We start from the raw sequence: 27,500 nt of genomic DNA, 5'->3' as shown, positions 1-27,500 counted from the left end.
AAATGTCAAAGTTGTCACAAAGTCTTGTGACAAATAAGATCTAATGGACACTTGTGAAGTGCATTGCCATTAGTGCTTACATTTTTACAGTAAATTGTGAATGTACAAGTCAAGCACCACTTATTTATGGCCAGGTTGTAGTACATCACACTGAATGTATACAATCCAAATTAATATTCATTAAAAGCAGCTGTAGCCAGTGATTGGATATGCTGGCAGTAGCATCAAAATATGGATTTTACATTTTATTTGAGGCGTACCTAGTCACCCTCTCTATATGAGCACCTTTGACCAAGCAGATATTTCCCGACCATGTATACTGCTGCTTCTCTTTTGTTCACTCAGCTCTATCCATAATTCATAATGAAAGACTTTCTATTGTATAGTATCTCTATTTCAAAACAGGGGAATCCAAAGTTCAGGCATGTTGATGATATAAACTCTGGCTTTCAAGTCAAGTCAGTTTTATTTATTATTGGTTTGGAATTCAATAATAAGAAATCGCATTATTAACTGTTCGCTCTGAGGAGCCAATCCAGACCCTTGTCCTCGTCTTCTGGGTTTTTGTTTGGCTCCACTGTGTCTGGTAGTTGTCCATTGTTCATCTTACTTGTTGATGATAAATTAAATCTTGATCGTGTATTTACTGTGTTTACTTCCTCAAGCAGCTCATCAGATATGATGAGCTCATCAGTTGTTACAGCTCCACCTGCTCAGGTGTAGAATTGCACATGTCAGAGGCTGCACTGACGCAGTAATGGTGCTTGTTACGTTGGTTTCGCTCCACCCTCTCTCCAGAAGGCAGGGCAAATCTGTTTGACTAACAGAAGTTTTACAATTATAGAAAATAATAGTATCTACTAAATGGTTATTACACGGTACACCGGTACCGGACCGCGGACCGGTGGTTGGGGACCACTGGTCTACACAACATCATCTATCCTTTTTAGAGCATCAGCTTCAAAAGTGCAATGACTCACGAGAGCTCGTTTTTTTCACCTACCTTTGTAGCAAGGATCTTTGTAAGATGCGTTGATAAAATCTTCTAAGTCTGAAGTTTTCTCGGCGATGTCAAGAAGGACTTCAACGGTGTTGTTTTTGCCATCTTTTAGATTAAGCAAAGCTTTCAGGAGTGCCGTCTTCCCATTTGTGTTATCTGAAAGTTGTACACAAAGAACATAGTTTTGTTTCCAATCACGCTATTAACCACAAGATGTTCTGATTATTCATACTAACTCAGTAAATGTACTGGGATAACCCCTCATTTTACTTTGGAAAACGTCAAGTCTCACTGCACACAAGTTTTTCTTTATTGAGACGTAAGAGTTTTATGGTCCAAACAACCCAATTCACATCTAGCTTTATTGGGTTTACTATTTCTTTCCAAAAACATTGCATGTGTTTCACTTGAGAGCTTAAATGTAGCCTCATCCAATCTAGCATCTATCCAGCAAACAGTCTGGCTTTGCATGACCAAAATCATTTCACTACAGAAACACAGTTTGTACTGGTTAAAACTAACATGGTCATAGATAACAGCAGGACACAGTTATAAATAATTTCTCTACTTGCCTGTGAATTCTGGGCTCGTAAGTTGCTTATCATTAACTTGCAGGTAGTCAAGCAGGCCATCCAGTTGAGTTGGGTCTCCCTGGGATGCTGCTGCAAAGACTCTCTCCCTGGTGAATGCTGGACTGTAAATGCTGTCTACAGTTGTATTATTTTGTCTGAAATGTAGAAAATCATACAGTCATACATTGCATTATGTAGCTAGGCAATAAAACATTGCAACAATATTTCAACACCAGTAATCTGTTTAAAAAGTGTGCAAAGAAAACTTTGTTAAGACAATATTTGTTTTAGAGTCTCTTGGTGAAAGGATCGGGTCCAACCTGTGAACAGAAAAAGGATTTAAACCGGCTGAACTTGTTCCGCCACCAGGTCCTCTGATACTCCAGTCTCTAAAGGCTAAAATGCTATTTTATTTTAGCAGCAATAGAATCACTATAATTTCTTTGTTGATGTCTCCTGAAGTCAGTGTGTGCCATTTAATAATTAAAAGCCATGTGCATAACCTGTGAGAAAGAAATCAAACACCAGTGTTTACCTGGACGTTAAGACATTGGTATCCATAGGTGTCGGAATAATCTCTGCGCTGTTCGCTCTGAGGAGCCAATCCAGACCATTGTCCTCGTCTTCTGGGTTTTTGTTTGGCTCCACTGTGTCCGGTGGTTGTCCATCGTTCATCTTGTTTGTTGATAATAAATTAAATCTTGATCGTGTATCTACTGTGTTTACTTCCTCAAGCAGCTCATCAGATATGACGAGTTCATCAGTTGTTACGGCTACACCTGCTCAGGTGTAGAATTGCACACGTCAGTTGACGCGGTAATGGTGCTTGTTACCTTGGTTTCGCTCCACCCTCTGCCCAGGGCAGGGCAAATCTGTTTACAATTGTAGAACATAATATTATCTACTGAATGGTTATTATACGGTCTGAATATCTTTTATGGAGGTAATAAATGCGTGTTTAATTATATGTTTTCACCTTTTAGGAATTTGTATATTCCAACTTGTATTTTATATTACTAAGAGTTACATTGAGGATTTTATGGGAGGACGTGATAAGAAAAGCACAGTGGCATCTGTAAACTCTCTGTATGTGGGTAGGTGCTTACTGTACACATGGCTTGTTTACTAAAACACCTGCACAGTTTAATTATAAATATGCCATTGCTGTACTTATATCATTTGAAATCACTAGAAGCGACAAACCAATTGTTAGAAAAAAAGTTGAGCTGCACAACAAATTGACTTTGAAATACACTTTCTGAAAGCTGTTTTTTCTTTGAATGTAGCTGCACCCACATGTCAGCGGCTCAGATGCGACATCGCGAGTAACAGCGGACCAGGTTGACGATCCGGAGGAGAGTCGGCTTCATTCATCTGCTGACTGCTAACAGAAGATCTGTCCGTCTCCCAGCCGCCTCACTCTACTTCAGCCTCCCGCTGAGGTGAGGACAAGGTGAGGGTGCGAGTCGTTTTCTCGTTTCTGCCAGAGTCAGGCAGCTGTACTTCCTCTCCCTCTGGACTGAGGACAGACTGGAGCTACACCTACATACACTGCCGGTCCAAAAACAAAGTCGCACACTCTAATATTCCGTTGGACCGCCTTTAGCTTTGAGTATGGCACGCATTCGTAGTGGCATCGTTTCGATAAGTATATGTCACAACATTTATTTCCGTCCAGAGTTGCATTACATTTCCACCAAAATCTTGTATTGATGATGAGAGAGGCATGATGGGTGCATCACTTATCACTTCATCCGCCTCTCTTCTCAACCTGATGCGCCCATCACTCTGGAACAGGGTGAATCTGGATCCCCCGTTCTTCTCCCCCCTCCCAGACATCCTCTGCACCTCCCCCTCGGCGTATACTAAAAGCACCCTCATGGACACACAAGGACATCACCCCCCCCCCCCCCCCCCCCCCAAACTGGTCACCAAAATGTTCTAATATGTCATGCCGTTCCTGTCTTGATTACTACCAGACATAACAATCAGCGCTCAGCACGCACTACTCTGGTTATCTTAGATATATCAGTGCACAGCCAGGATCGGCTTTACCTCCTGTCACAGACTCCCTGCAGCTGAAAGTGGCTCTTCTGAATGTCAGATCACTGGCTAACAAATCTTTTTTGATTAATGATATGATAGTTCAAAATAACTTTTACTGTACGTTTCTAGTTGAGACCTGGTTAAACAACATTACTGGTGTGGCAACACTGACTGAGACTTCCCCCAAACTATAAATACTATCAGGCTTCGCTTGTATGTAATGACATTGACCTGGGTGAATTTACATCATTTGAATATCTTGCTATTGAGCTCAAAGCAGAACTATCTTTGCTCATCATCACATTGTACAGGCCACCAAAAATATTCAGCACTATTTCAACAGGAATTCTCAGAGCTGATTTCACTCAGCATCACTAGATGTGAAAGAATAATCCTGCATGGAGACCTAAATATTCACGTAAATAAGAAGAATGGTCCCAAGACTATTGAACTTGAAAAGTTACTAGACAGCTATGATCTAAAACAAAATATCAGTGAACCCACTCATCAGCATGGTAACACACTAGACTTAGTGATAACGACAAGGCTGGACATCGATAAGGTCTCAGTAATCGAATTACTAATATCTGACCATCACTGTGTGTTTTTTGATGCTAACCTAATCTTAACAAAGACCAAAAGAGAGAAAGTGGTCAAAAAAAGAATACTAGATGACACAGCAGAGGAAACATTCTCTAACACCATGAGATCATTTGAGCCATGCTCAGACTGCTCCTTAAATCTCATGGTTGAAAATCTAAACAACACCATGTCATCTACCCTGGATATTGTTGCTCCATTAAAGGTCAAAAAGAAATCCACTGACAGAATCTCCCCATGGTTAAACAACAGCAATGTTACTCAGACTAAGAGGACTTGTAGAGCAGCTGAACGAAGGATGGAGGAAAACTAAGCTCACAGTTAACTTTGATATCTACAAAGTATCCATGGCTGCCTATGGTAAAGCAATGCAGCTGCAAGAAAGGATTACTTTTCTAAGATTATCTCAGAGAATGTTGGAAATTCTAGAATACTATTCTCGACTATTAACCAGCTACTGAACACTGCCCCCACCCCTCCTGCAGTCCTCTGCATCAAAGTGTGAAGAACTCGCATTGTTCCTCAATAATAAAATAACTTCAATCAGAGCCAGCATCACTTATGATGCAGACACAGAGAACATCTGCAAACATTGTGATGTAACCATGGGAACATTCACCTGCATCACATTAACTGAGCTTCATAAAACTGATGGAATGTAACTCCTCCACCTCTTGAGTTGACCCAATACCTACAGCATACCTGTCAACATTTCAAAATAAGGGAAATTGTTTGCCGGACTACGCCCATATTTGAACAGCTCTCAGCCACCAATGTAAACGTAAACACATAAGGGACGGGTATATACATTCAGGAAATACATGTTTATTTAAAGTATGTATTACTTGTAGACATGTTTATAAGATTTATGTATTTTATTTGATGATGGATGAGTTGTGTGGCTTTTGTTTCCCCGACGAGGACTTCCTTGCTGATGTCAGAGTCTGGAAACATGTCGCGACACTGCGACTGAAATCATCGCAGAAGCTGAAGGCTACATTATTTTTGGCGCAAAGCATCGACATCTTTCCCTCAGCTCTGGTCACTTGGTCTGCCTCCGACACAGTTCTTGTCACACATGAAGTCATTGACAGTGGATGTTTTGTTCCTCTTTGACGTGCTTGTGCTTGGACGATTGTTCTTGCTGGCGAACATCGCTTATTAACATCTAACATCTGAATGGCACACTTTACAAAAAGCACGAGTTTGCCCGACTCTGCTTTTATTAAATAAGGGAAGGTCTCCTCTCATTTGTCTAGTTACTTACATAAAGTTTTAACTTGTTTGGCAGGTACAACTGCGTCTCCATCTATCTTCCGTTCACTGTGACTCTCATCATATGTTCTCGTCTTCTTCTGTGATATTGTTCCTGTTTTCTTCTTCTGTGATATTGTTCCTGTTTTCTTCTTCTGTGTTATTGTTCCTGTTTTCTTCTTCTGTGTTATTGTTCCTGTTTTCTTCTTCTGTGTTATTGTTCCTGTTTTCTTCTTCTGTGTGTTTACTGGCGGATAACGTTTTTCAGCTAAAGTTAAACATAATACTGCCACCTGCTCTACCGGAGGCCACGTTACACTTTTTAAAATTAGGCCTATTTAATTATTTATTTTAAAGGTTAAAAATACGGGATATTTACGGGAAAATATTTAAATGGGAGGAAAATGGGATAGAAGGAAAAATACGGGATAATCCTGGGAAAAACGGGAGGGTTGACAGGTATGAGTGCACCTTACTACAGTGAATCAATGAGTTTGGCATTGACTCAGTTAAAGCTGTTCAAGTTTCAATAAATGTAGATATTTCTGAAATTTGTTATCGGAATTCTTTGTTCTTCAATTTTGTAACGTGGCTGTAAATTAGATCTTGGTTTCTGATAAATTATATTATCACTGGACCAGAACCTGTCACATGACCAAGACAACCCCATGCACTGCTTTATGAATCTTGTTTTAAAATGATACATTATGTGTGTTTTCATAGTATTTCACTGATTGGATGAACTTTTTATTTACTGCACGAGGTCACCTTCATTTCCAGCACCGGAGGAAGAAGTATGATGAAATCTGTGCGGTTGTTATTTTAGATTACAGTAACAACAGTAGTAACATCAGTAACTTTAGAAATCAGGCAATTGACTAGAACATGCATTTTCTTGACTTTCGAATAAACCACTATTTTTACTACTATTTAAATAAAGTAAACAAAACGACTATTAGTTACTTTTTGTCAAAGAAATCATATGCTATTGTCAGAATGTAGTTTTTACTGTGTGAAACAGACACTATACCAGCTGTTTATCATTTTACTTGTTACTTGTTACTAGAAGGTTGTTTTGCTGTCCTTGCTGCTGGTGTTTGTTTTTTGTCTGCAGGGATTAGACTTTAGGCAGCAATCAACAATATGGCCAGAGAAAGCAGCCAGTCCTCCAGACCTCTGCCCTGAAGGCCTTTTGGTTTTTTGATTATTTGTCTTTGCTTTTAAACAACACCCATGCAGCACACCCTCACTTATCCTCTCCCTACACTACCGATATAATAGATTTGAATTTCCTAATTGTTTGCATTTTATTTGTTGTAAATAACTTTCTGCATTCAATTTACATGTGTGTCTCCAGCAGTTTATGGACCGGGCTGTGACATTAGTTACTGTTTAAACATTAAAACAATGAACTAACATTATCAACAGAATGTGAAGCGGTAACAGTGTTGACGTTATGTTAGAGATGTCTATGTGTTGTGTTGATCAATCAATAAGAGCCTTCCATTGGATAATTACTGCAGTGATTAATATGTTTCTGCTGGCAACAAGTTATTTACCCCGAGCTGATGCTGTGAGGAGCTTCTCATTTCTTAAACAACCATGTCGGAAGACATATCCTGTGGTCGTGGAAAGGATGTGAATCAGTTTCAGAAGGGTCAAATTATTGGCCTGCATCAAGCAAAGAAAACAACTAAGGAGATTACTGAAACTACTAAAATGGGGTTAGGAACTGTCCAACGCATTATTAAAACCTGGAAGGATCGTGGTGAACCATCATCTTCAGGAAGAAATGTGGTCAGAAAAAACTTGAACGTTTGGTGGAATCATATCGTAAGAAATCAACAGTAGAACTATGTTTAATAGTGAAAAGTAAGAATATTTCCACACACACAATGCAAAGGGAAATCAAGGGAACAGCTGTGTAGCCATAAGAAAACCACTGATCAGTGAGGCTAATGGGGAAGAAAAGGCTTCAATTAGCTAGGGAGCATAAAGTTTGGACTCTGGAGCAATGGAAGAAGGTCATGTGGTCTGATAATAATAATAAGCTTTATTTGTATAGCACCTTTCATACAAGAATTGCAGTCCAAAGTGCTTCACAGCAAAAACATAACAATTAGTACAAGATTATACAGAATAAGAGCGTTTACAGTACAATAATCACAGTGATGATGTAAATGAGTGTGAAATAGCATTAAAAATAGTGTTAAAATAGCAGAATTAAAATAGTATAAAATAACATTGGAGATCATGCCTCGTTTCCGTATCTGTGCCGTACTTAACGACCCTCCTGCCGGGAAATCACATTCATCACAACATTCTTGTAAATGTTTTAAACTATCAGAGCCATATTTTGAAAGCATGAGATCAACAATGGGCCCCTGTGAACTTTCAACTGGTTTACTCCCTTTGCTACACATTCTTGGTAGTCTTCCCGTTTCATAAACAAACTCCAGTTTGTTAAATTTTATGAAATCTATCGGTTAAAGCCAGTTTTACTCCAATAATCTTACACATTTATCAGAGAAACTTCCTATTTTTCCCGTGGTAATAGTCTATTTGATCTCAGGCTTTTCAAGAATACACACTCTGAAATTTAGCGAAGTTACCTTTACACATTCAATGTTAAACCAGGCATAGCAAAAATTAACAGTACAGAATGAAATCATTTCAATTAGTTTAAAGTGGCATAGAGTAGCAGCATTACTTTTTAAAATAAAATATCACCATTAAAAGGCTAAAGTAAAGAGATTAGAATTAAAATTAAATTGGTGCGGGTCCGTTTAGGGCTTTGTATACAAGAAGGAGGACCTTAGAGTCAATTCTAAAAGTTACTGGAAGGCAGTGTAGAGCAGCTAACACTGGACTGATGTGGTCTCTCCTCTTGGTTCTGGTCAGCAGCCTCGCTGCAGCGTTTTGGATGAGCTGAAGTCTCTCCGTTGTTGTTTTTGGGAGGCCGGTAAAGAGTGTATCACAGTAATCGAGTCAGCTTGAGATAAAAGCATGAATTAGTTTTTCAGCATCCTTTTGATTTATAAATTGTCTGATTTGAGCTATATTTCTAAGGTAGAAGAATGATGTTTTGTCACCTTGTTTATGTGGGATTTAAAGCTTAGATCTGAGTCTATGATAACACCAAGACTTGTAACTTCAGGTTTAATCCAAGGAGTAAGTTTCCCCATGTTATTCAGCATCATCTCTCTGTTTGTTACAGGACTAGTAGGATTTCAGTTTTGTTCTCATTTAATTAAAAAAGATTATTGCTCATCCATTTATTTATTGCTGACAGACAGGTGGTGATGGAGTTAATAGCTGGAGTATAGCAGCTATTATAGTATATTATATTATTAGCTGTTATAGTATAGTATAGCTCCATGAAGCTTTTCCTCACATCACTTCAGTCAAGCGACATCTGAAATTACATTCATTTTAATTTTGAGTTTGATTTTTCATTGAACATGTTATCAGGGGAGAGCGCGAACGCAGTCCCCCACTACCACAAATTTTGCAGTCGAGATTCCCACATTTGGGGAATTCGCAAAGGTCAGCTCAGCCGGAGTGCAATGGCCAAGCCTCGCCCTGGGTGAACCACCTTGTTGATCATGGTATCTCCCCTGCCAGGTAAGTATGAGTTGTACACGTCAGAGACCGGGAGCTGATTCACAGACACAACATGCTGACTGGAGGTGCTGACAACATATCTTTTACCAAAACCAGAGGTTACAAGGGGGAGACCGTCTACAGGACTTTAAGGTGAAAGAAACACGTTTGTACTGAGGCTGACAAAGAGTATTTACATTTTACTTGAGGAAAGAATGGTGCTTATCCCATCATGCAGTGCGGTATTTCCATAACAAAAGCCAACCTAAAATCACCAGTTGTATCCATTTCAACAGGAAGTTCAAATGAAGAAACTCTGAATCAACCTCCAACCAGAAGTAGTTTGATCCACATTTGAAATTCAGAGGAAAGAATAAATAACACTTTTGTTTTTTTCACTTTACAATCACTTCCTGTGTCTTTGTTTACGGCTGGTGGGCAACTGATATACTGCCACCAAGTGGTCTGGAGTGTGAACAACGCTGGATGTTAAACATTTATGTGCTTCTCTGTATGTCACCAACAGCAAGAAGACATCATTTTGGTAAGAGAACAAAATAAGTGTATTTGCCTTTCTTTTGCTATGTCAGAAGAAGAAGAAGAAGAAGAAGAAGAAGAAGAAGAAGAAGAAGAAGAAGAAGAAGAAGAAGAAGAAGAAGAAGAAGAAGAAAGACTGGGAAACAACAGTAGGATTTTCACTTTTGAGGAATGAGTAAGCCTATTAATCAGACTGAATTTCAAATCTACAGTGTAATGAAGATATACAACAAAATTAGACAAGGCCAGTTTGACAATGTACCAAGAAAAACCCTGATGATTTCATATTCTACTTTTCTTCACATTTCTTTTTCGTATCTCCTTACAGTGAAATAATGCCTATAACATGTCTTGGTCACATGACAAATAACTGCAATATAAATGACCAGTAACTCATATCTAATTTACACGTTACGTTACAAACAGAGTTGCAGCATAAAAACACAGAACAAATGTTGGATAATATTGCGTATGTAGTATATGGAAATAGATTTTTTGTTATTACGATATTACACTCTTCAACGGGTGGTCTTGTGTGCACATGAAGCCTCAAGAAATAAACACTTTTGCGAATCAATTGCTGAAATGCTTCAAACACGTCATCTCACCAATACTTATTAAAATGTATACAGATTATAATGTTTAACAACAACATACATGCTAGTAACATTCATATTCATTGGGCGTGGTTAATAGTAAATCACCCACACATGAAAACTATAATTTGAATGTTATTTACTTTAGACATTGAGAGGGGGTGCACCGTTCCTGGAGGTACTGCAATACCAGGTCACTGCCTGGGGTGGACGGAGCAAGCCCCTAATTTCAAAAATCAATTTAATATATGGTTTAATATATTAATATAATAGTGCATAAAAGTATTAACAATATGTCAAACTTCAGGGTCTCATTGATGTTATTATATTAGGTGTTTTATTCACATAAGTAGGAAGCCCCGCACGAGGCAGGGCATCAAAAAATTAGATTGAACTCAAAGTGTTCCTCTCCACGGAAATCTTTAGTAAAAGGCGAAAGATTTATACGCTCTGAAGAGAAACAAGAGTATACTGCTGCTTCAACCAGAAGGTGGAGCATCACATGTTCCGACATACACCCCACAGTGACGGTGGCAGTGCGCCGGTACTTCACAGCAGGGGTCACCAACCTTTTAGAAACTGAGAGCTGCTTCAAGCGTACTGAGTAATACGAAGGAATACTTCATAATGTTTAAAAGTATCAACACAATAAATATAACAGTACAAACAATCCGACATATCTATTTAAATACGACATTACATCTAGTGGTGGGCGGATAGATCTAGTGGTCACGTGACGTCACTCAGCAGCGCACTGCTGGCTGCATGATGACAGAGAAGAAGCAGTTTGTTGTTATTTTACAGCTGTAGACCAAAAATACTGCAAGATGCGATGTTTGCAGAAAACAAAGAAGGTACTGTGGCAACACCACACATTTATATAAACATCTAAAAACACACCCAAAAGAGAACTCCGATCTGCAAAGAAAACGGAGGGAGGATGAGGGGAATCCCCAAAGTACAACCAGACCCCCGGCACCGAGAAATCTATAAAAGTATCGGTATCGGCAATTCTGGACCTGTATTTACTTGGTATCAGATCGATACCAAATGTTACAGTATCTCCCACACCTAGTTTATACAGATGATTAGATTACAGAAAGCGTCCAGTAATTTACACGTTGATACCTCTAATACTCAGATTAGATAATTGGTACACTCTAACAACAACAATATACCAGTTTGAGTGTTATTTACTTTGGACATTGAGAGGGGGTGCTCCGTTCCTGGAGGTACTGCAATACCAGGTCGATGCGTGGAGTGGACGGAGCAAGCCCCTATTCCATCTCCCTATTCCAAAAATCAATTTAATATATGGTCCCCTTATAGAGGACATATCAGATATTAAACTGATAAGAACAGATTTTTTTTTTTTTTTTTTTTTTTTTTTTATTAGAAAATCTTTCCACACAACAGTTTTACACAAATACAAAGTTCAAACAGGCAAACATCTTACAATACATCTCTGGCATGTCAAGTTATTCCGTTTCACCATTCCCAGCCAAAACCTCCTTTCCACCGTTCTAAGGCGGCATGCTTCCCCCACTTTACAATGTCCCTCTCAATCCTCCCCTTTAGATCTGCTTCCACTCTCCTTATAACTCCCTCTACCCCACAGTCCCGATTTCTCTTCACCAGGTCTTGTCTGGCCAGCCACAAGCTCCTCTTGACGAGACTAATAATCAAAATGATGAGGAAAAATGAACCCCCCGAGCCTACCCCTCTTTCGACCCTCGCCCATGTCAAATTAAACCGAGGAAGTACCTGCCTGAGCCATGATCCCGCCCTAGCCCACGCAGCCGCAGCAAATGGACAGTCCCACATGACGTGCCTTATTGTCTCCACACCCGCACAGCTTGCCCTCGGGCACCCTGAGGATTTTGCTAAGCCATGCCTATACATTATTTCTCGCACCGGCATACCCTTGTGGAGGCATAACCAATTCAAGTCCTTAAGACCATTGTCAAGCCCCCGTGGCTGAATTCCTCTCCACACCCTTGTAGAGGTCCCCACCACTGGAGGCGCAACCACTCTCTGGCTGACCTCCCTGTATAGGACCCTGTGGTCAATTCTGACCGCTGTTTCGGCAGCCTCCGGGTGGGTCCGTAGCCACCTGGCTGCATGGTGATAATGCCATGGCTGTTGCTCCGCCCGCGGTGCCAGATTACTCCAGACCATAATGCGTCTGGCCTGATAGGAAAAAAATAGCCGCTGAAAAAATCCCGAAGGATGCACCACCGGAGTGGATAACTCCTTGCACAGAAAAGAAACAAAAATGCAGTCCAGTTTCAGTGGGAGGTGAGGCACCTCCCTTCCCCCTGCCTCAATTCCTGCCAACATGCGAGCTCTCGCCACATACTCGTATCTCCCACCCCATAAAAAGGAGAACACAAGGCGCACCAGAGGCCTCCTCATACCGACTGGCAGTGGGTAGACATAGGCCAAGTACAGGAGCGATGGCAGTACATCTACCTTCAGAACAAGTACCTTCCCTATAAAAGTCAAGCATCTGCTCTTCCAGAGCATGAGCTTCTTCTGAACTTTTAACAAGCACCTGGTCCAATTGGCCGTGGCATTGTGAGCTGTCTCAAAGCCAACCCCTAGTACCTTCAGAGGTCCAATGCAGAGCGCCAGCCCCCCTGGTACATTGGTCCTGTCTTTCCACCGCCCAAAGAACTTCACAGAGGACTTGGCACAATTAAGCTTTGCACCAGCCACCCGACCAAAGTTCTGGAAAATCTCCAAGGTCCGAATCAGGCAAGCGTCGTTGTCCAGCAGCAGTGTAGTATCATCTGCATACTGAGAAAGCTTAACCCGTAGGCCCCCGCTACCAGGTACCAGGAAACCCTTTACACCTGGGTCAGCCCGAATAGCTGCCGCCAGGGGCTCCATGTAGAGGATGTAGAGCAGCGGTGAGAGCGGACACCCCTGTCTTACCCCTGAGTGCAACCTAAAAACATCCCCTAAGTGACCATTGACTGAGACCATGCTCCCCACATCTGTGTACAATACCTGTACCCATCTTATAAACCCCTGGCCAAAACCTAACCTGTCTAGTACCCTGAACATAAAACCCCAGTGTACCCTGTCAAACGCCTTCGCCTGGTCGAGGCCAACCACCATAAGCGGCAATTGCCTGTCTTCTGCCCAAGCGACCGCGTCTCGAATGAGCTGCAGATTCCATCTCACCGAACGCCCCGCCACTCCGCATGTCTGGTCCACATGGACCACGTGTGGGAGTGCTGCTCCTAGTCGATCCGCTAGCACCTTTGCCAGAAGTTTATAATCCACACAAAGCATGGTCAATGGACGCCAGTTCTCCAAGTTCATATGGTCCCCTTTCTTAAACAGAAGGGAGATAACTCCAGTGGCCAAAGACCCTCCCATAGCACCTATACAGAGCACTGCCGACAATACCTCCAACACTACCGGCCCGAGTATGTCCCAAAACTTGAGATAAAACTCCACCGGCAGCCCGTCGATACCGGGTACCTTCCGCCTGTTCATTCTAAAGAGGGCACCCTCAAGCTCCTCAAGAGTGAGCGGTGACTCCAATGCCTGAGCTATGTCCAAAGGCACCCGCTGAGTCATACAGTCCAGGAAATCCTCCCCCCCCTCTTTCTCTACCTTTCTCTCCATAAACATTGTGTTGTAGTGGTCGGAAGCGGCCTTAACCATCTCCAACTCATCTGACACCACCCTACCCTGCCCATCCCTAACCCCTAGCACCACTTGTTTGGCCCTCTCTTCCCTTACTGTGCTGAAAAAACCAGCGGAACACGTCTCAAATTCCTCACTGGAAATTTCGACGTGACTTCCACAGGTATGCTCGAGCTCTACACTCAAAGACATTCCTGAGACGTGCTTTCAGGGACTCACAAACCCGCTGATTTACCGTACCACCAGAGTTTCCCCTGGAGTACTCAAACTCAAGAAGGCGTTGAAGGCGGATCACCTCCATCTTCGCCAACCTCCCTTTCCTTTTACTATACCCCACACAAAACCCCTTTATCCGCTCTTTGGCTGCCTCCCACCACTCTATCACCCCAGAACACATAGGCCTAAGTCCAACCAGTCCTTGAAAGAGTGCTCGAAATTCTCTGTCAAAAACAACCTCTTCCAAGATACTGGTGTTAAGGCGCCAGAACCCAGGCCCAAAAACTGGAACAGACGAGCGCACCTCCAGTAGCAAACCATCATGGTCCGAAAAAAACACAGGGAGCAAACTGCCCGCCAACAAAACCAAGGACTTTGAAAGGAAAATGTAATCCAACACTTTTTCTATCCCTTGTGAGTTACGCCATGTGGGACCAACCACCCGCGGCCTGACCACCCTCGCCCCATCTACCAGGCCATGACTAGCCATGAGGTTGGCGATGAACCCGTCGCTCGTATCAACTCCTTTTCCTAACTCTACGTTAAAATCACCCCCAATAATGACCTGTCTATTTGTCGCCATGTGCGGTTCTATCAGCCCAAACATCTCCTGCCTTTCTGCCGAGGTTTGCGGCCCATACACTACAATTACCCTCAGCTTGACCGTCCCCCATGTAACATCTGCTCCCATTATCCTCCCTTGCACAATAACAAAGGAAAAATCCACCCTTATCTCTTTGAAACAAAATAAAATCCCAACCCCTGTAGAGTGGACCCCCCCTACACTCCATACTGAGTCCCCTCTCGTCCATTCCCTTGTAAAATTTGCAACATCACCCTTATCCCGCAAGTGTACCTCCTGCAAAAAACACACAGCAACTTGAAGATATCCCACATAATCAAACACCACCCTTCTTTTAACTGTATCCCTCATTCCTCTCACATTCAATGTTAGCACCTTGAATGAACCCATTATGAATTACACAATCCCATCCCCTCAGAAACGGCTCCCTCCTCCTCTTCTTTGAGAAGTCTCTCCATCTCCTCGGCCCAGTTCATAATCCCTGACTTCGTCGGGATTGATAGCCCGCTAGCCCCATCAACTGCCTGCTCCCCTGATGTTGATGCAGGTAAACCCGGGTCTTGTGCCAGGTCGATAACTAGCCCTAGATCCGTAGCAGATGGAGCACTTGGCTCTCCTGTGATGGTTTTCATAACCTCTCCTCCCACCCTCTGTCCTGTTCCCACTCCCTCTTCTGCTACTTCTGTAGCCCCCTCTCTGTGTTCTTCCCCCTCAAACTCCCTCCTTACGTTAAACACCCTCTCATTCACCCTCCTCACCTTTTTCCAACCCCCCTTCTCCCCATTGTCTGTCGAAACCCCTACATTGAACACTTGGGAGCCCCTCCTTGCCCACTCTTTCGCCGTGGACGGGACCAAGCCTGAAGTGGGTGCAGGCAAAGACACTTCCATGTCAGTCAAAGGTGCATCCGCACCCCCGGCGTCGGTTGCTCCTTCCCCCCATTGCCCTACATCCACACCACTCTCCGTAAGGCCTATATCCAATCCTGGCATCACTTGGCCCGTGTGGTCATCTCCTTTCACTGGCTCCTTGGATTTCATCAGCCCACCAGCAAGCTTGGCCACCTCGGCAAAGGATCTTCTCCGGCTGGGGCAGCTGCGGAACAGGTGGTCCAGTCCGCCGCATCCATGACAGGCCTTAGGCGCAACACAATTCTTGGCCTCATGGCCCGCCTGTCCACAGAAACGGCAGCGTGCTCCATCGCATGCAGCCTCTGTGTGACCGGACTGCCTACACCTCCTGCAGAAGGCTGGCTGACGTGTGTAGTAGAGGTAGCCCCGGTCTCCACCAAGGCTAAAAATGGCAGGTGGGTGCTTAAGGCCTCCAGGCCCTTCCGGATCAGGGTTCAGCAACACTTGAAACTGCCGCTTTCCAGTCCAAAACCCCAATGGGTCGTTCACCGGTCTAGCAGCCGACATTACCTCACCATATTGTTTTAAAAAGGCTACAAGTGCTGCGTTTGTTACAAAAGGATTGAACATATGCACCGTAACCACTCTAAAGTTCGGTTTGTCCAAGTTGAAAACTTTGTAGCCTGCAAGAGGCCTTACCCCAGCTGCGGTCTGGCAAATTTCAGCAACTCTTCTGTAGATGTCCTCCGTCCGTAGGGTGACATCAAAAGCCTTCTCCTGCTGGTTCCACTGGATGCAGTAGACGTCTTCCACCTTCAGACACAGCTGCCCGACGATAACCTTCTTGCAGAAGAAAACCCTCGCAAGGAAATCCACCTCTTCCACGACAACCTGGAACCTCAGGGTGTTTCTCAGCCCTACCCTCGGGATAGGCCGTTCTTTGGGGGCCGGTGTGGCCATCTTCCGATTTGTAGATTTGTTTCCTCAGCAACAATACCCAACCTCACATCCACTTGATCTTAGCCAAAAGGCCGAGAAGCGATACCAGCTGTAGGTCGGCGGTAAAGCAGTGATTCACCGCACAGTTACCCTCACTGACGGGTCTGCTGGTGAATGATGTGTTTAAGTGACACTCAGTAAAACGGAAAACAACTTCGCTAAACCTTTTACCAATGAAATACAATGCAAATCCTACACTGTATTTAGATGAAAACTGACAAAACGTGTCAATTTAAAAGACACGAGGGATTCATAACGAGGGGCGTGGCAGTCGTCTTAGTCACGTGACAGTTTCTAGTGGAGAACAGAGCTGACTGTAGGATTCAAGCTGAGTTTCAATTGTTTTAATGTTAACTCTTTACAACACCATATATTTGTTCCACCTTCAGAACAACAAATATTTAATCTGCAAACCGAACAATAGTCAGATTCTTCTCTTGTTCACTGACTGACAGATAGACGTCCTATAGACAACAGGGAGCTGTCGTGGCTGATTTCATTTGACGATTCAAGATTTACTCATTTAAATTAAACTAAATATAATAACATCATCTTATTTTTGCTATAGTGGCTCATGAGAAACATGGAACTTCTGATAAAATGTAAAACAGCTTCACAGCAATCAACATCGAACACTAATGAGAAATTAACAGTGCATTATAACGATCTATTCAGTAGACCATTAATACTATTATTTAATTAACACAGTTATCAGGGGAGAGCGCGGACGCAGTCCCCCACTACCACAAATTTTGCAGTCGAGATTCCCACATTTGGGGAATTCGCAGAGGTCAGCTCAGCCGGAGTGCAATGGCCAAGCCTCGCCCTGGGTGAACCACCTTGTTGATCATGGTATCTCCCCTGCCAGGTAAGTATGAGTTGTACACGTCAGAGACCGGGACCTGATCCTGGGAAGAACTGTTCTCTGTGACGGTTTAACGCTAAAGAAACACAACGCGAGCAAAAGTAAATGAGAAACCTACTCACTTTATGTTGTCTATAATTTACAGCATACACTATTTATCCAGAAAAACGTGAATTCGATAATTTAGACCGGATATCAAATATTCTTGATTTCTGAAAATTAGACATAAAATGTAGCATACAAAAGAAAGTTACAAGAACAAAGTCACTTTCTTTTCTTTTTTAAGGCCGTTTTTAAGGAATTGTATTTTCTTCACAAACAGGTGAACATGTGGGAATTCTACAAACACATTGACAGAGCTGGACTTACTGCAATTCAACATAACTTTGGACATTTTTAATATGGCACCAAAAATAGATGTTAAAACATGAACGCTGCTAATAATATTTACTTATAGCCTACTTATGTTGACCAGTTTTGTTTGGACATACAATATGTACTTAGAATAATAAAACATCCAGTAATTATTAATTATATTAAAATATACTTGTGTCCATAATTCTTGAGCGTAACATCAATATTTCTGCCATTCTCAATGTGGCAATTCATCATGACGTCAAGACATTCAGTCTTTTCCCCCCAACTTTATTAAGTCAAATGTTTACGAATATTGACAATGTGACATAAATCTATTTTATAGTCTATGGACACAACACAGAGATTTAGCATATAAAGCAGGGGTCGGGAACCTTTTTGGCTGGGAGAACCATAAAAGCCAAATATTTTTAAATGTATTTCCTTGAGAGCCATATATTTAATCAAATTTAATGCAACTTTATGCTTGCATTTTAAAGCATAACACGTCTCCGACTACTAAAAGTGCTATCAGTGTTTCATTGAACAGGTGCTCTTTTATTAAATAAACTAAACTCTTATGTTATTTATCTAATTTATGTGCACGTTTCAGTGTCTACTGCACGGGTGTCAAACTCAAGGCAGTTATATCCGGTCCGCAAGAAAATATCATATGTCTGTCATAACTGGCCAGCTGGTTTTGGTAATTAAATCAATGCATGGCACAACCACGGGAAAATACATATTTGAGGAAGTATCTAAATGTGTGAGAAAAGAAACTGTCCCGGGACAAACTGACGGGACTGACGACAGATGGAGAGTCTGCGATGTGATGAAAAGAGAGGATTAGTGGGCAGGATGCGGGAGAAGAAGATGCAGCTGACGGTGTATCACTGCATCATACACCAGGAAGTGCTGTGTTGTAAAGCTCTGGAGATGGAACATGTAATAAGCACCGTAACACAGAAAGGAAACTTTATAAGAGTCAATTTAAGTCTTTTCTGAACATGGCGGTGCGATGGCTGAGTCGAGGGAAAGTGCTGAATAGATTTTTCGAGATGCGTGAGGAAATCTGCCAGTTTTTGGAAAACAAAGGGAAACACAGCACAGATCTCTGGGACGATGTGAGCTGGACTGTTTGTGCGACATAACGAAGCATCTCACTGTTAAACCTGCAGCTTCAGGGCCGTGTGATCACGGACATGTATGATGCAGTGAGAGCGTTCCAAGCCAAGCTGCCTGTGGGAGACTCGGATGCAGAAGGAAACTTTGGTCACTGCGTGTTTCCAAACACTGACAAACATCTCCACCGCTGTGTTCCGACCACGCATTCTGCTGATCAACTGAGCATATTTGCAGCTCAGAAATTTAAATTGAACTGCTCAGATATCCGTTTGCAGTTGACTTAAATATGTTCCATATTTTGTTGCACTTTATCCAATATGTGTATCCTGTTCAATAAATGTGGACCGTGTTTGGCCCTCAACGTAGTCCCAGTTTTTAATGTTGGCCCTCTCTGTGATTGAGTTTGACCCCCCTGGCTGCTTGCTTTGCGCAGTTTCTCCTCTGCTCGGTTTCGCGAAGGGCGGGGCTTCACTGCCGACACACACATGTGCGAACACACCTACAGTCAGAGACAGGACGGAGGAAAGGAGAGGGGAGAACTAAAAAAAAATCTGCTGCTAAAAGTTTTACTTTAAAATGACACAGTATAATTATTTATTACTTGATTACTAAAAATGTCAGCTCAAAATTGTCTGCTAGCCATATTGTGTCATCGAAAGACGAGCTATAGGTTCCCGACCCTTGACATAAAGCATTTGTCAAAGTATAAACACAATTAAATGTAAATAAAAGTACAAACAATCCGCCACATCCATTCACTTACATTACATCTATCAAACTACAGGGTCTCATTGATGTTACTCTATTAGATGTTTTATTCACATGAGTAGGAAGCCCCGCACGAGGCAGGGCATCAAAAATTAGATTGAACTCAAAGTGTTCCTCTCCACGGAAATCTTTAGTAAAAGGCGAAAGATTTATACGCTCTGAAGAGAAACAAGAGTATACTGCTGCTTCAACCAGAAGGTGGAGCATCACATGTTCCGACATACACCCCACAGTGACGGTGGCAGTGCGCCGGTACTTTACAGCAGGGGTCACCAACCTTTTAGAAACTGAGAGCTGCTTCAAGCGTACTGAGTAATACGAAGGAATACTTCATAATGTTTAAAAGTATCAACACAATAAATATAACAGTACAAACAATCCGACATATCTATTTAAATACGACATTACATCTAGTGGTGGGCGGATAGATCTAGTGGTAAAATGTGATATCAGATCGAGATACATTTTACAGTATAGCCCACACCTAGTTTATACAGATTATTAGATTACATAATGTTTTCAGTAATTTAATCGATGGTAACTGTAAGACTCAGATTAAATTATTGGTACACTCTCTAACAACAACAACATCATTTTGACAGTTTGAGTGATATTTACTTTGGACATTGAGAGGGGGTGCACCGTTCCTGGAGGTACTGCAATACCAGGTCGATGCGTGGAGTGGACGGAGCAAGCCCCTATTCCATCTCCCTATTCCAAAAATCAATTTAATATATGGTCCCCGGGTAGGGGACGTATCAGATATTAAACTGATAAGAACAGATACTACACTTGATCTTAGCCAAAAGGCCGAGAAGCGATACCATACTTCTGCCGGAGGTGAGCACCAGGTTCTCTGCACAGTCAGTCTCACTGATGGGTCGGAACCTGAACTACAACTGTGTGATCATATAAAACAGGAACAATGTAGTATCGTAAATGAAGATATGCGTAATAATGTACTACTAGAGGGGTTTTGTTGCAATATTTTAAATTAACGTGTGTTCGCAAATGCGCCTTTTGTGTCCTGGACACGTGGTACGCTTTGGTCCAATAGGAAGTAGAAAATTAGAAACAACGAATACCTCTAATACACTCTAACAGTCACGTAATAATATATATATTGTGGGTATACAGGTATTTCAGTTCGACTTCAATGGCATGCAGAAAACTTGTGAGGTTCAGGAAAATAATGTTTTACGCTTCAAACTCACTTCACAACATCTCTTCTAGAAGTCTCCAGTGGAGAAGAGAGCTAACTGCAGGCCGTCCCACATACGGTGACGGACACCCAGCAATGCAATCATTCATTCATTACACAGGACGAAGCCATGCTGCGCTAAATTACTCACCCAGAGCAGCAGTCAACTCTGAGCGAGGTCATGATGTTAATGCAGAGGATGTCAGGACAGATAGTTACGTGCCGTGAGCTTCCTTGTTAGGTCTACATAACATTCACAGTCCTGAGTTTTTAAGCCGATTCCAAAGCAAAAGTGAACGTGGAGTGATTGAGACGTGTCCCACAACTTGTACACCATCGTACACCGCTGCAAGTTACACAATTACATTAGATGCAATAAACTGGCATTCTTTGTCAACTGTTTTAATACAACCGCTAGATGTCGATGTTAGTTGAATATGGTAAATATCAGTGACGTTACTGTGACTGACATGAGTCGTGAAGTAACGTCAACAGTGACAACAGTAATTATGAAGGACCGTTAACCCGCTGTTACGACTGGAAGTTAGGCTGGACTAAACTAAAGCCAGCATGTCACCTTGCACTGTCGAAGATATGTATGAAACGACCCAGTTTTAACCATACACATACAAACTGTATCATAAAAACAAAGAAAAGTAATATTGGCATGCTAGCTAGGCACTAGTGTTAGCATTTACTTAGCTAATCAAAGCCGGGTGCTGCGGTGAAACACCCCTTAATAGCCAACAACTTGGCTACTCAATAATTGTTTTTCGAATAGAGAAGGCAGCATTTTTTCTATAAGTAATGTTAAGCTATGTAGTCAAAATCAATTTGCTATAAGACTTCTTCAACGGCGAAGTATTCCTGTGACAATCAGCAGCGGTTGATAACGTGCGCATGGCCGTGTGCAAAATGACGTAAACTCGAACCTGACCGTCCCATAGCTTAGCGTTAGTCACGTGTGCATCTTACTCTGGTCTTACTTATCATACTTTTTGCTTCGCTACATTTATTTGATAACTTTAGTTACTGGTTACTTTGTAGATTCAGATTATTAATACAATATATAAATCAATAATATATTATGATATCTTATTAAAGGTTAAACTAGCTACCCTGCACTATATAAAATATAAAGTGATTATATAGGCTATAGTAGCCTATATATAAGAAAATAAATGTGCTCCACCTTTACAGTTACAACTCAGACGTGATGAAAATGTAATACATCACTAATAATAATTCAGTAATAATATATGAATCTGCATATTGAGTACTTTTTTTAATGAAAATACTTTTGTCCTTTTGCTTAAGTAAGGTTTTGAGTGCAGGACCGTTACTTGTAACAGAGTATTTTACAATGTGGTGTTGCTACCTTTTAAGTAAAAAAATCTAAATACTTCTTCCACCACTGACACGATACTCAGAAACAAACAGAGAACATTAAGTTGATTATTTACTACATTAAGACAATGATTATTTGACGTTTTCTGAAATGTTATGTTTAAATATGCAGGTGAGGCATTATCTTAATTAAATATGTGCTCATTTGCACACATTTCCGTAACAGAAAAAGTAAAAGTGGGAATATCGGATTTCTCTTTGTATCACTTCATGCATCAGGAAATACTGTCAACAGCCATAAAAGAAAACCAATTTTCACCATGTTTTTAGGAATAAAATGTTCTATAAATCAGACTATGAATTATATGTGAACAAACCCCTATGTAAAAAACAAACAATATAGATAGAAAATAAAATAAACTGGGAAGTTTACTGTAAGTAAGTGCTACTGAAGTGGTTATTTCTAGCTCAGAGTCTGAGGGAGCAAAACACTTATTTTGAGAAAACGGCCTTTAAAGATATGTAATGCAAAATTCCATACATAGACACTAGAGGTGAATCAGGTAAAACTAATACATATCCCCATGGAAGTTCCCCTGTTGATTACTTACGTTAAGAAAACTATTTTGTGTATGACAATCTTTCTGAAATGTTATGTTTAAATATTTAAGCTAAATGAAGCATCATCTAATGCTGACTTTTAGTGCATTTAGAAGGAATCTAAAGACGTAGATAGTCCAGATGTAGTAAACTACACATCTACATGTACATTTTGAATGTTTCCTTTTCACTAGTCTGAAAGCAGACATGTTATGAAAGCAAAATAACCCAAACTCTCAAAATTGTATGTGTGTATGAAACATTTTAGTTTTGCCTGTATTGTCTTACTTAACATTTTTTATCAGAAATAAAAATGTCACAAGACAAAAGAAAATAATCAAACAGCTCATTCATGCCTCCCAAATGGAAAATGTTGGTCTACTGTAATTGTGTTCACACTGTGTGTCTGTGTTCCTAGTGTGACTACACACTTCCTGTTTGACATGTTTCACCAGGTGTGTCACTCACAGCATGAATACAGAGTGATTCAACCTATCTCAGTTTCATTTTGACATAGAGTATCTGCTATACAGGTGAGTGTTTGTTGGGCGGGGTAGTGGTGGTGGTGGTAGTAAATTGAGAAGGATATATTGTGTGTTGGAGTGTGGGTTTAAGTGTGTATGGGTGTGTGTGTGTGTGAGATCACAGAACGCTGAGTTCATGTTTGCTCAGTAATCTCTGGCTAAACCTGTCTGATAGGTGTGGGCTGGCTGGCGCTGACTTGCACAGGTATGAAGAGAAATCCAGCACAGTTCTGAGAAAGGAGGGGAACTCCAGCACTTCTGCGACAGGAAATCTTAATTTCTCACAAAAAGAAGGTGGAAAAGCAACAAGCACTCACCTGTACAAAGGACAGTGAAAGAGGAAACCCTGGGATCGAGGAAAGACTGTTTTGGAAGGAGAAAGAAAAGAGGGGAGAATACTTCAGAATGTGAAATAACCCGGAGGAGATTTTTCGACTGCGGTTCGACCTATGGGTCTGTGATTCTAATGTGGCATTTCAGGCTCTGGGATGTACAAGATGTTGCTGTGTTTGTCAGCATCACATTATATATGTGTCACCTGGGTAAGCTTTCTAACACATGTTTATAAGGGGTGGTGGAGAAGTACTCATATCCTTTACAGAAGTACCATTACCACACTGTGAAAATATTACACTACGAGTACTACTACTAAAACTCCTGCATTACAAACCTTAATAATAATTATGTAAGTATAACGAGGAAAATGTACTTTAAGGTGGAGGTGGAGCTCATTTTTAACTATTACTACACAGATTATTTTCTCCATTAATCGATTGATTAATTGTAAAAAGAGTGAAAACAGTGAGAAATGTTTTGTCCAACCAACAGTTCAAACCTCAACATTATTACTAACACATAACAATTATTAACATTATTAAAAAAGGAAAAGCAGTAAATCTTCACCTTTGAGAAGTTGGAACCATGTGTCTCTGTGGCCGTGCACATTTACATCAGATTGTCCTGGTCTGCACCCAAGTTCTCTGCACTAGAGGAAAAACTGAATCCTAAAGAAAATAAAAAGGAAATAGGAAAGAGCCGTAACTTATGTCATTACAAATGCAAGTCAAGCTGCACAGAATGACAACACCATGCCCAACCACTTTGCTAACTTGTATTAGATACATGGCATTAATATCTATGTCATGAAAGATTATTGATTAATTATTATTGTAAGTGTGATGACAAAAGAACAGGTCGCTTTTCCCACATTGTCTGTTTCTGAGTCAGCATCGTATTCTCAGGTGGAATTCTTTACCTGTGCCTCATTAAGCGAACACAACAGCAGAAGTGAAACTCCTGTGAGAACATTTGATGAGAGGCAACAGACAGGAGGCCAACACTGTCGGCTGCATTGAAATGGGCAATTCTCAGCTTGTTTGACACGTTTTATTCCTCCAGAAAACGACTTGTAGTTTGACAAAGAATCTAACAGAACAGCACATTTCTGGCTGTACATGGAATTTAAATCAAATGAGTCACAGTGTTGGCCAGCAACAGAGACTCAATGTGTCATGAGAAGCTAAACCTGTGTAGTAAAACTTCTTCTTTTTATAGAGCTGTATTGCGTCATACACTGATATGTTTCTGCTGTAATTACTGTCCTACCCAGTGGTGGAATGTAATTCAACAAGTACTGTACACATGTACAATACTTTAATGTACTTTACTTAAGTATTTTATTTTTACTTTATACTTCTACTCCACAACAACTCAGAGAGGAATATTATATATGAAATATAAATCAACAAAAACAACGATGTATTATTGTAGATTAGGCTACCCAGCAGCATATGAAGTCATTAAAATGAGCTCCACCAAAGCTGCAACATTAAAGCGATGTACATATTAATGCATCAATAATTACAATCCAATAATATAATATACACTATTCTGAAATGATACATTCTTTACTTTTTACACTGTAGTATTGCTACTTAAGGAAAATAGATAGATAGATAAATAAATAGATCGATCTATCTATTTATTTATCTATCTATTAGTCCGTCCGTCTGTCACATTCATATCTATGAATCTGTCTATTCATCTGTTTTTCTTCTCCAAAATGCATTTCCCAGTGAATCTATAATCAATACCTTCACATCTCTTTTTCATCTTTTTCACTTTGGAAGCTGGAGCCATCTCCATTCATTCTCCCCAGAGGAGCCTGACCAGGTCAGTGCAGGAGGATGTGTTTTTCACAGTGGACTTTTCCTGCATTGGGATCCCCACCATACAATGGACCTTTATGTCAGGAGCGGTGAGCCGCACCATAGGGACTTGGCAGCCGGGGGTGTACACTAACATAACGGTGGATTACAGCAGCAGAGTGCAGACCTTCAACAATGGCTCAATGGGCCTGTCAGACCTGCGTCTGCAGGATGCTGGATACTACGTGGTCACTGTCACAGAAACAGCAGGAAGCAGCAAGGACAGCGGCTTTGTCCTGAAAGTGAACGGTGAGTGGGTTTGGGCTTCTGTCATTCCTAAAGCAAATAGCAAATAAGAGTGCTACATTTTGGAAAACCTAATTTGAGTACATTTTCTTTTGCAGACCTGGGTTTAGGGAAATTAGCAGAGCTTGCTTTCAAACTCTAATACCCATAGATGGAATCCTGAACTGCCCTACAGGGCACAGGCCCCCTCCCCGGCCTTCACCCACAAAATGTCACTCAAAAAGACACGTACCAAACAGGTAGAGACTCAAAATGACCACACAAAAACGAAAATGAGATGCAAAGTGACTGTAACCACAGACAAAAAAGAACTACTTAAGACACAAAGCAACCACAAAGAGGCTTCCAACGCCCATGAAAAGGGGCAAAATCACCACAGAAAGATTCTAAACAACTATAAAGTATGTGTGTCTTGCTCCTATGTAAGAGAGCTGGTGGGGCCTTTTGCATGTCTGGGCCCAGGTGCACAACTGTTTTTAATCCGCCCATGCTTATACCTGCTGCCCAACAGCAAATCAGATGGTACACACAGCAACAACTGCCAAAAACAGGATGGACAAGAAAATACAGCCGGTGATTTGCTAAGCACTGATGGTCCTCATTCAAGCATGATTATGAGACAACGGTCCTTGGGCACAGACATGCAAAAGGCCCCACCACCTCTCTTACATAGGAGCAAGACGCACAGACTTTATAGTTGTTTACCCCCTCTTTATTATTCTTGTTGTTTTGTTTCACTTTGTGGTTGTTTGGGTCTTTTTATAGTTATTTTTGTCTGTGGTTGTTTTGCCTATTTTTTGTAGTCATTTTGATTCTCTTCCTGGTAAGTATGTGTACCTTTGAGTGACATTGTGTAGGTGAAGGCCAGGGGGTCCCCGGACACTTTAGGCGCCTGGGCCTGTGCACGGCGGACCCGTTCAGTAATCCACCTGTTAAGGTAGTGAAAGTCTGCAGTAACATTTTGAACGTTATATGTGCCTTGCAGATCTTCTGATTAGGAAGGTGCTTTGAGATGATCATATCACAACCTGAGCATTTATCTGTCTGTCTTTGTGAACATTACAACCTGATGCGTGATTTTAGTGTTAAAATAATGACACATGAATAGTTATATAGTGTATACTGTAAGATTTTGTTATTTGTGACCTTGACATAGTAATCACAATGATATAACCTTCTGAAGTAAACATGCTCTGGCTCCTGTGTCCCTGTCGTCCAGAGGTGCTGTATGAGGATCTTCAGTACCTGTCTGTCTCTGCCTTAGCACTGGCCTGTTTGGCCAGCCTTCTCATGCTGGCCATGTGGCTACTAGACAAGGCCTACAGGAAGATAGTGGCATGGAGACGCAGGAAACAGATGCCAGGTGAAACAACATGACAAAAAAGTTTTTAAAGTACATGCACCGTTATGAACAGTTTGTATGAAACACCATCATGTCTAAGGGCGAGACACTAAAGGCAAAAACATTGTTTATTCATGCACTGCTCAATTTGGGGCTATTTTGCTTCCATAACATTTCTTCTTTCAGACTAGTGGAAGCATTACATAATACCTCATTCAAATATTTAACCATAACATTTCAGAAAAATGTCAAGAAATGGTCTTAATATAAGTAATCAACCCTTAATTTATTCAACTGTAGTTTTTACTCTGAACGAGAAATCTGCACTTCAGCAGCACGTACAGTAAACTTTCCAGTTTAATTTCTATCTATATAGTGAAGGTTTTTACAGAAGGGTATTTTCT

The 27,500-nt window shown here is 41.3% G+C and overlaps 2 protein-coding genes and 6 non-coding genes across 8 annotated transcripts in view; 1 reads left to right on the top strand and 7 right to left on the bottom strand.

Annotated features, from left to right (window-relative positions):
- LOC115017487 (transient receptor potential cation channel subfamily V member 1-like) overlaps positions 1 to 2,247 on the bottom strand; it is an 8,016-nt gene extending 5,769 nt beyond the window's left edge. The window contains exons 1-3 of the mRNA XM_029445972.1: positions 2,108 to 2,247; positions 1,573 to 1,727; positions 1,004 to 1,156 (exon numbers count right to left, since the gene is read on the bottom strand). Coding sequence (XP_029301832.1) covers positions 1,004 to 1,156; positions 1,573 to 1,727; positions 2,108 to 2,247 — 448 coding nt within the window. The remainder of the gene's footprint in view (positions 1 to 1,003; positions 1,157 to 1,572; positions 1,728 to 2,107) is intronic.
- A 6,693-nt stretch (positions 2,248 to 8,940) lies between these two features.
- Positions 8,941 to 9,104, bottom strand: LOC115018313 (U1 spliceosomal RNA). The gene has a single exon (XR_003833350.1). It is a non-coding gene; the product is annotated as a U1 spliceosomal RNA (small nuclear RNA).
- Positions 9,105 to 10,563: 1,459 nt separating this feature from the next.
- Positions 10,564 to 10,678, bottom strand: LOC115018331 (U5 spliceosomal RNA). The gene has a single exon (XR_003833366.1). It is a non-coding gene; the product is annotated as a U5 spliceosomal RNA (small nuclear RNA).
- A 740-nt stretch (positions 10,679 to 11,418) lies between these two features.
- Positions 11,419 to 11,613, bottom strand: LOC115018329 (U2 spliceosomal RNA). Its single transcript, XR_003833364.1, has one exon. It is a non-coding gene; the product is annotated as a U2 spliceosomal RNA (small nuclear RNA).
- Positions 11,614 to 17,229: 5,616 nt separating this feature from the next.
- On the bottom strand, positions 17,230 to 17,393 carry LOC115018314 (U1 spliceosomal RNA). Its single transcript, XR_003833351.1, has one exon. It is a non-coding gene; the product is annotated as a U1 spliceosomal RNA (small nuclear RNA).
- A 2,300-nt stretch (positions 17,394 to 19,693) lies between these two features.
- On the bottom strand, positions 19,694 to 19,807 carry LOC115018339 (U5 spliceosomal RNA). Its single transcript, XR_003833374.1, has one exon. It is a non-coding gene; the product is annotated as a U5 spliceosomal RNA (small nuclear RNA).
- A 453-nt stretch (positions 19,808 to 20,260) lies between these two features.
- LOC115018325 (U2 spliceosomal RNA) lies at positions 20,261 to 20,451 on the bottom strand. Its single transcript, XR_003833361.1, has one exon. It is a non-coding gene; the product is annotated as a U2 spliceosomal RNA (small nuclear RNA).
- A 3,316-nt stretch (positions 20,452 to 23,767) lies between these two features.
- The window catches only part of vstm5 (V-set and transmembrane domain containing 5), a 4,480-nt gene continuing 747 nt past the window's right edge, over positions 23,768 to 27,500 (top strand). The window contains exons 1-3 of the mRNA XM_029447076.1: positions 23,768 to 23,843; positions 25,431 to 25,757; positions 26,974 to 27,117. Of these exons, the coding sequence (XP_029302936.1) occupies positions 23,768 to 23,843; positions 25,431 to 25,757; positions 26,974 to 27,117 (547 nt within the window). The remainder of the gene's footprint in view (positions 23,844 to 25,430; positions 25,758 to 26,973; positions 27,118 to 27,500) is intronic.

This window comes from Cottoperca gobio, chromosome 13, assembly GCF_900634415.1.
Source record: "Cottoperca gobio chromosome 13, fCotGob3.1, whole genome shotgun sequence".
In the NCBI taxonomy this organism is placed as follows: domain Eukaryota; kingdom Metazoa; phylum Chordata; class Actinopteri; order Perciformes; family Bovichtidae; genus Cottoperca; species Cottoperca gobio.
The sequence above is the reverse complement of the archived record's forward strand: the minus strand, read 5'-3'. Positions and strand labels throughout refer to the sequence as shown.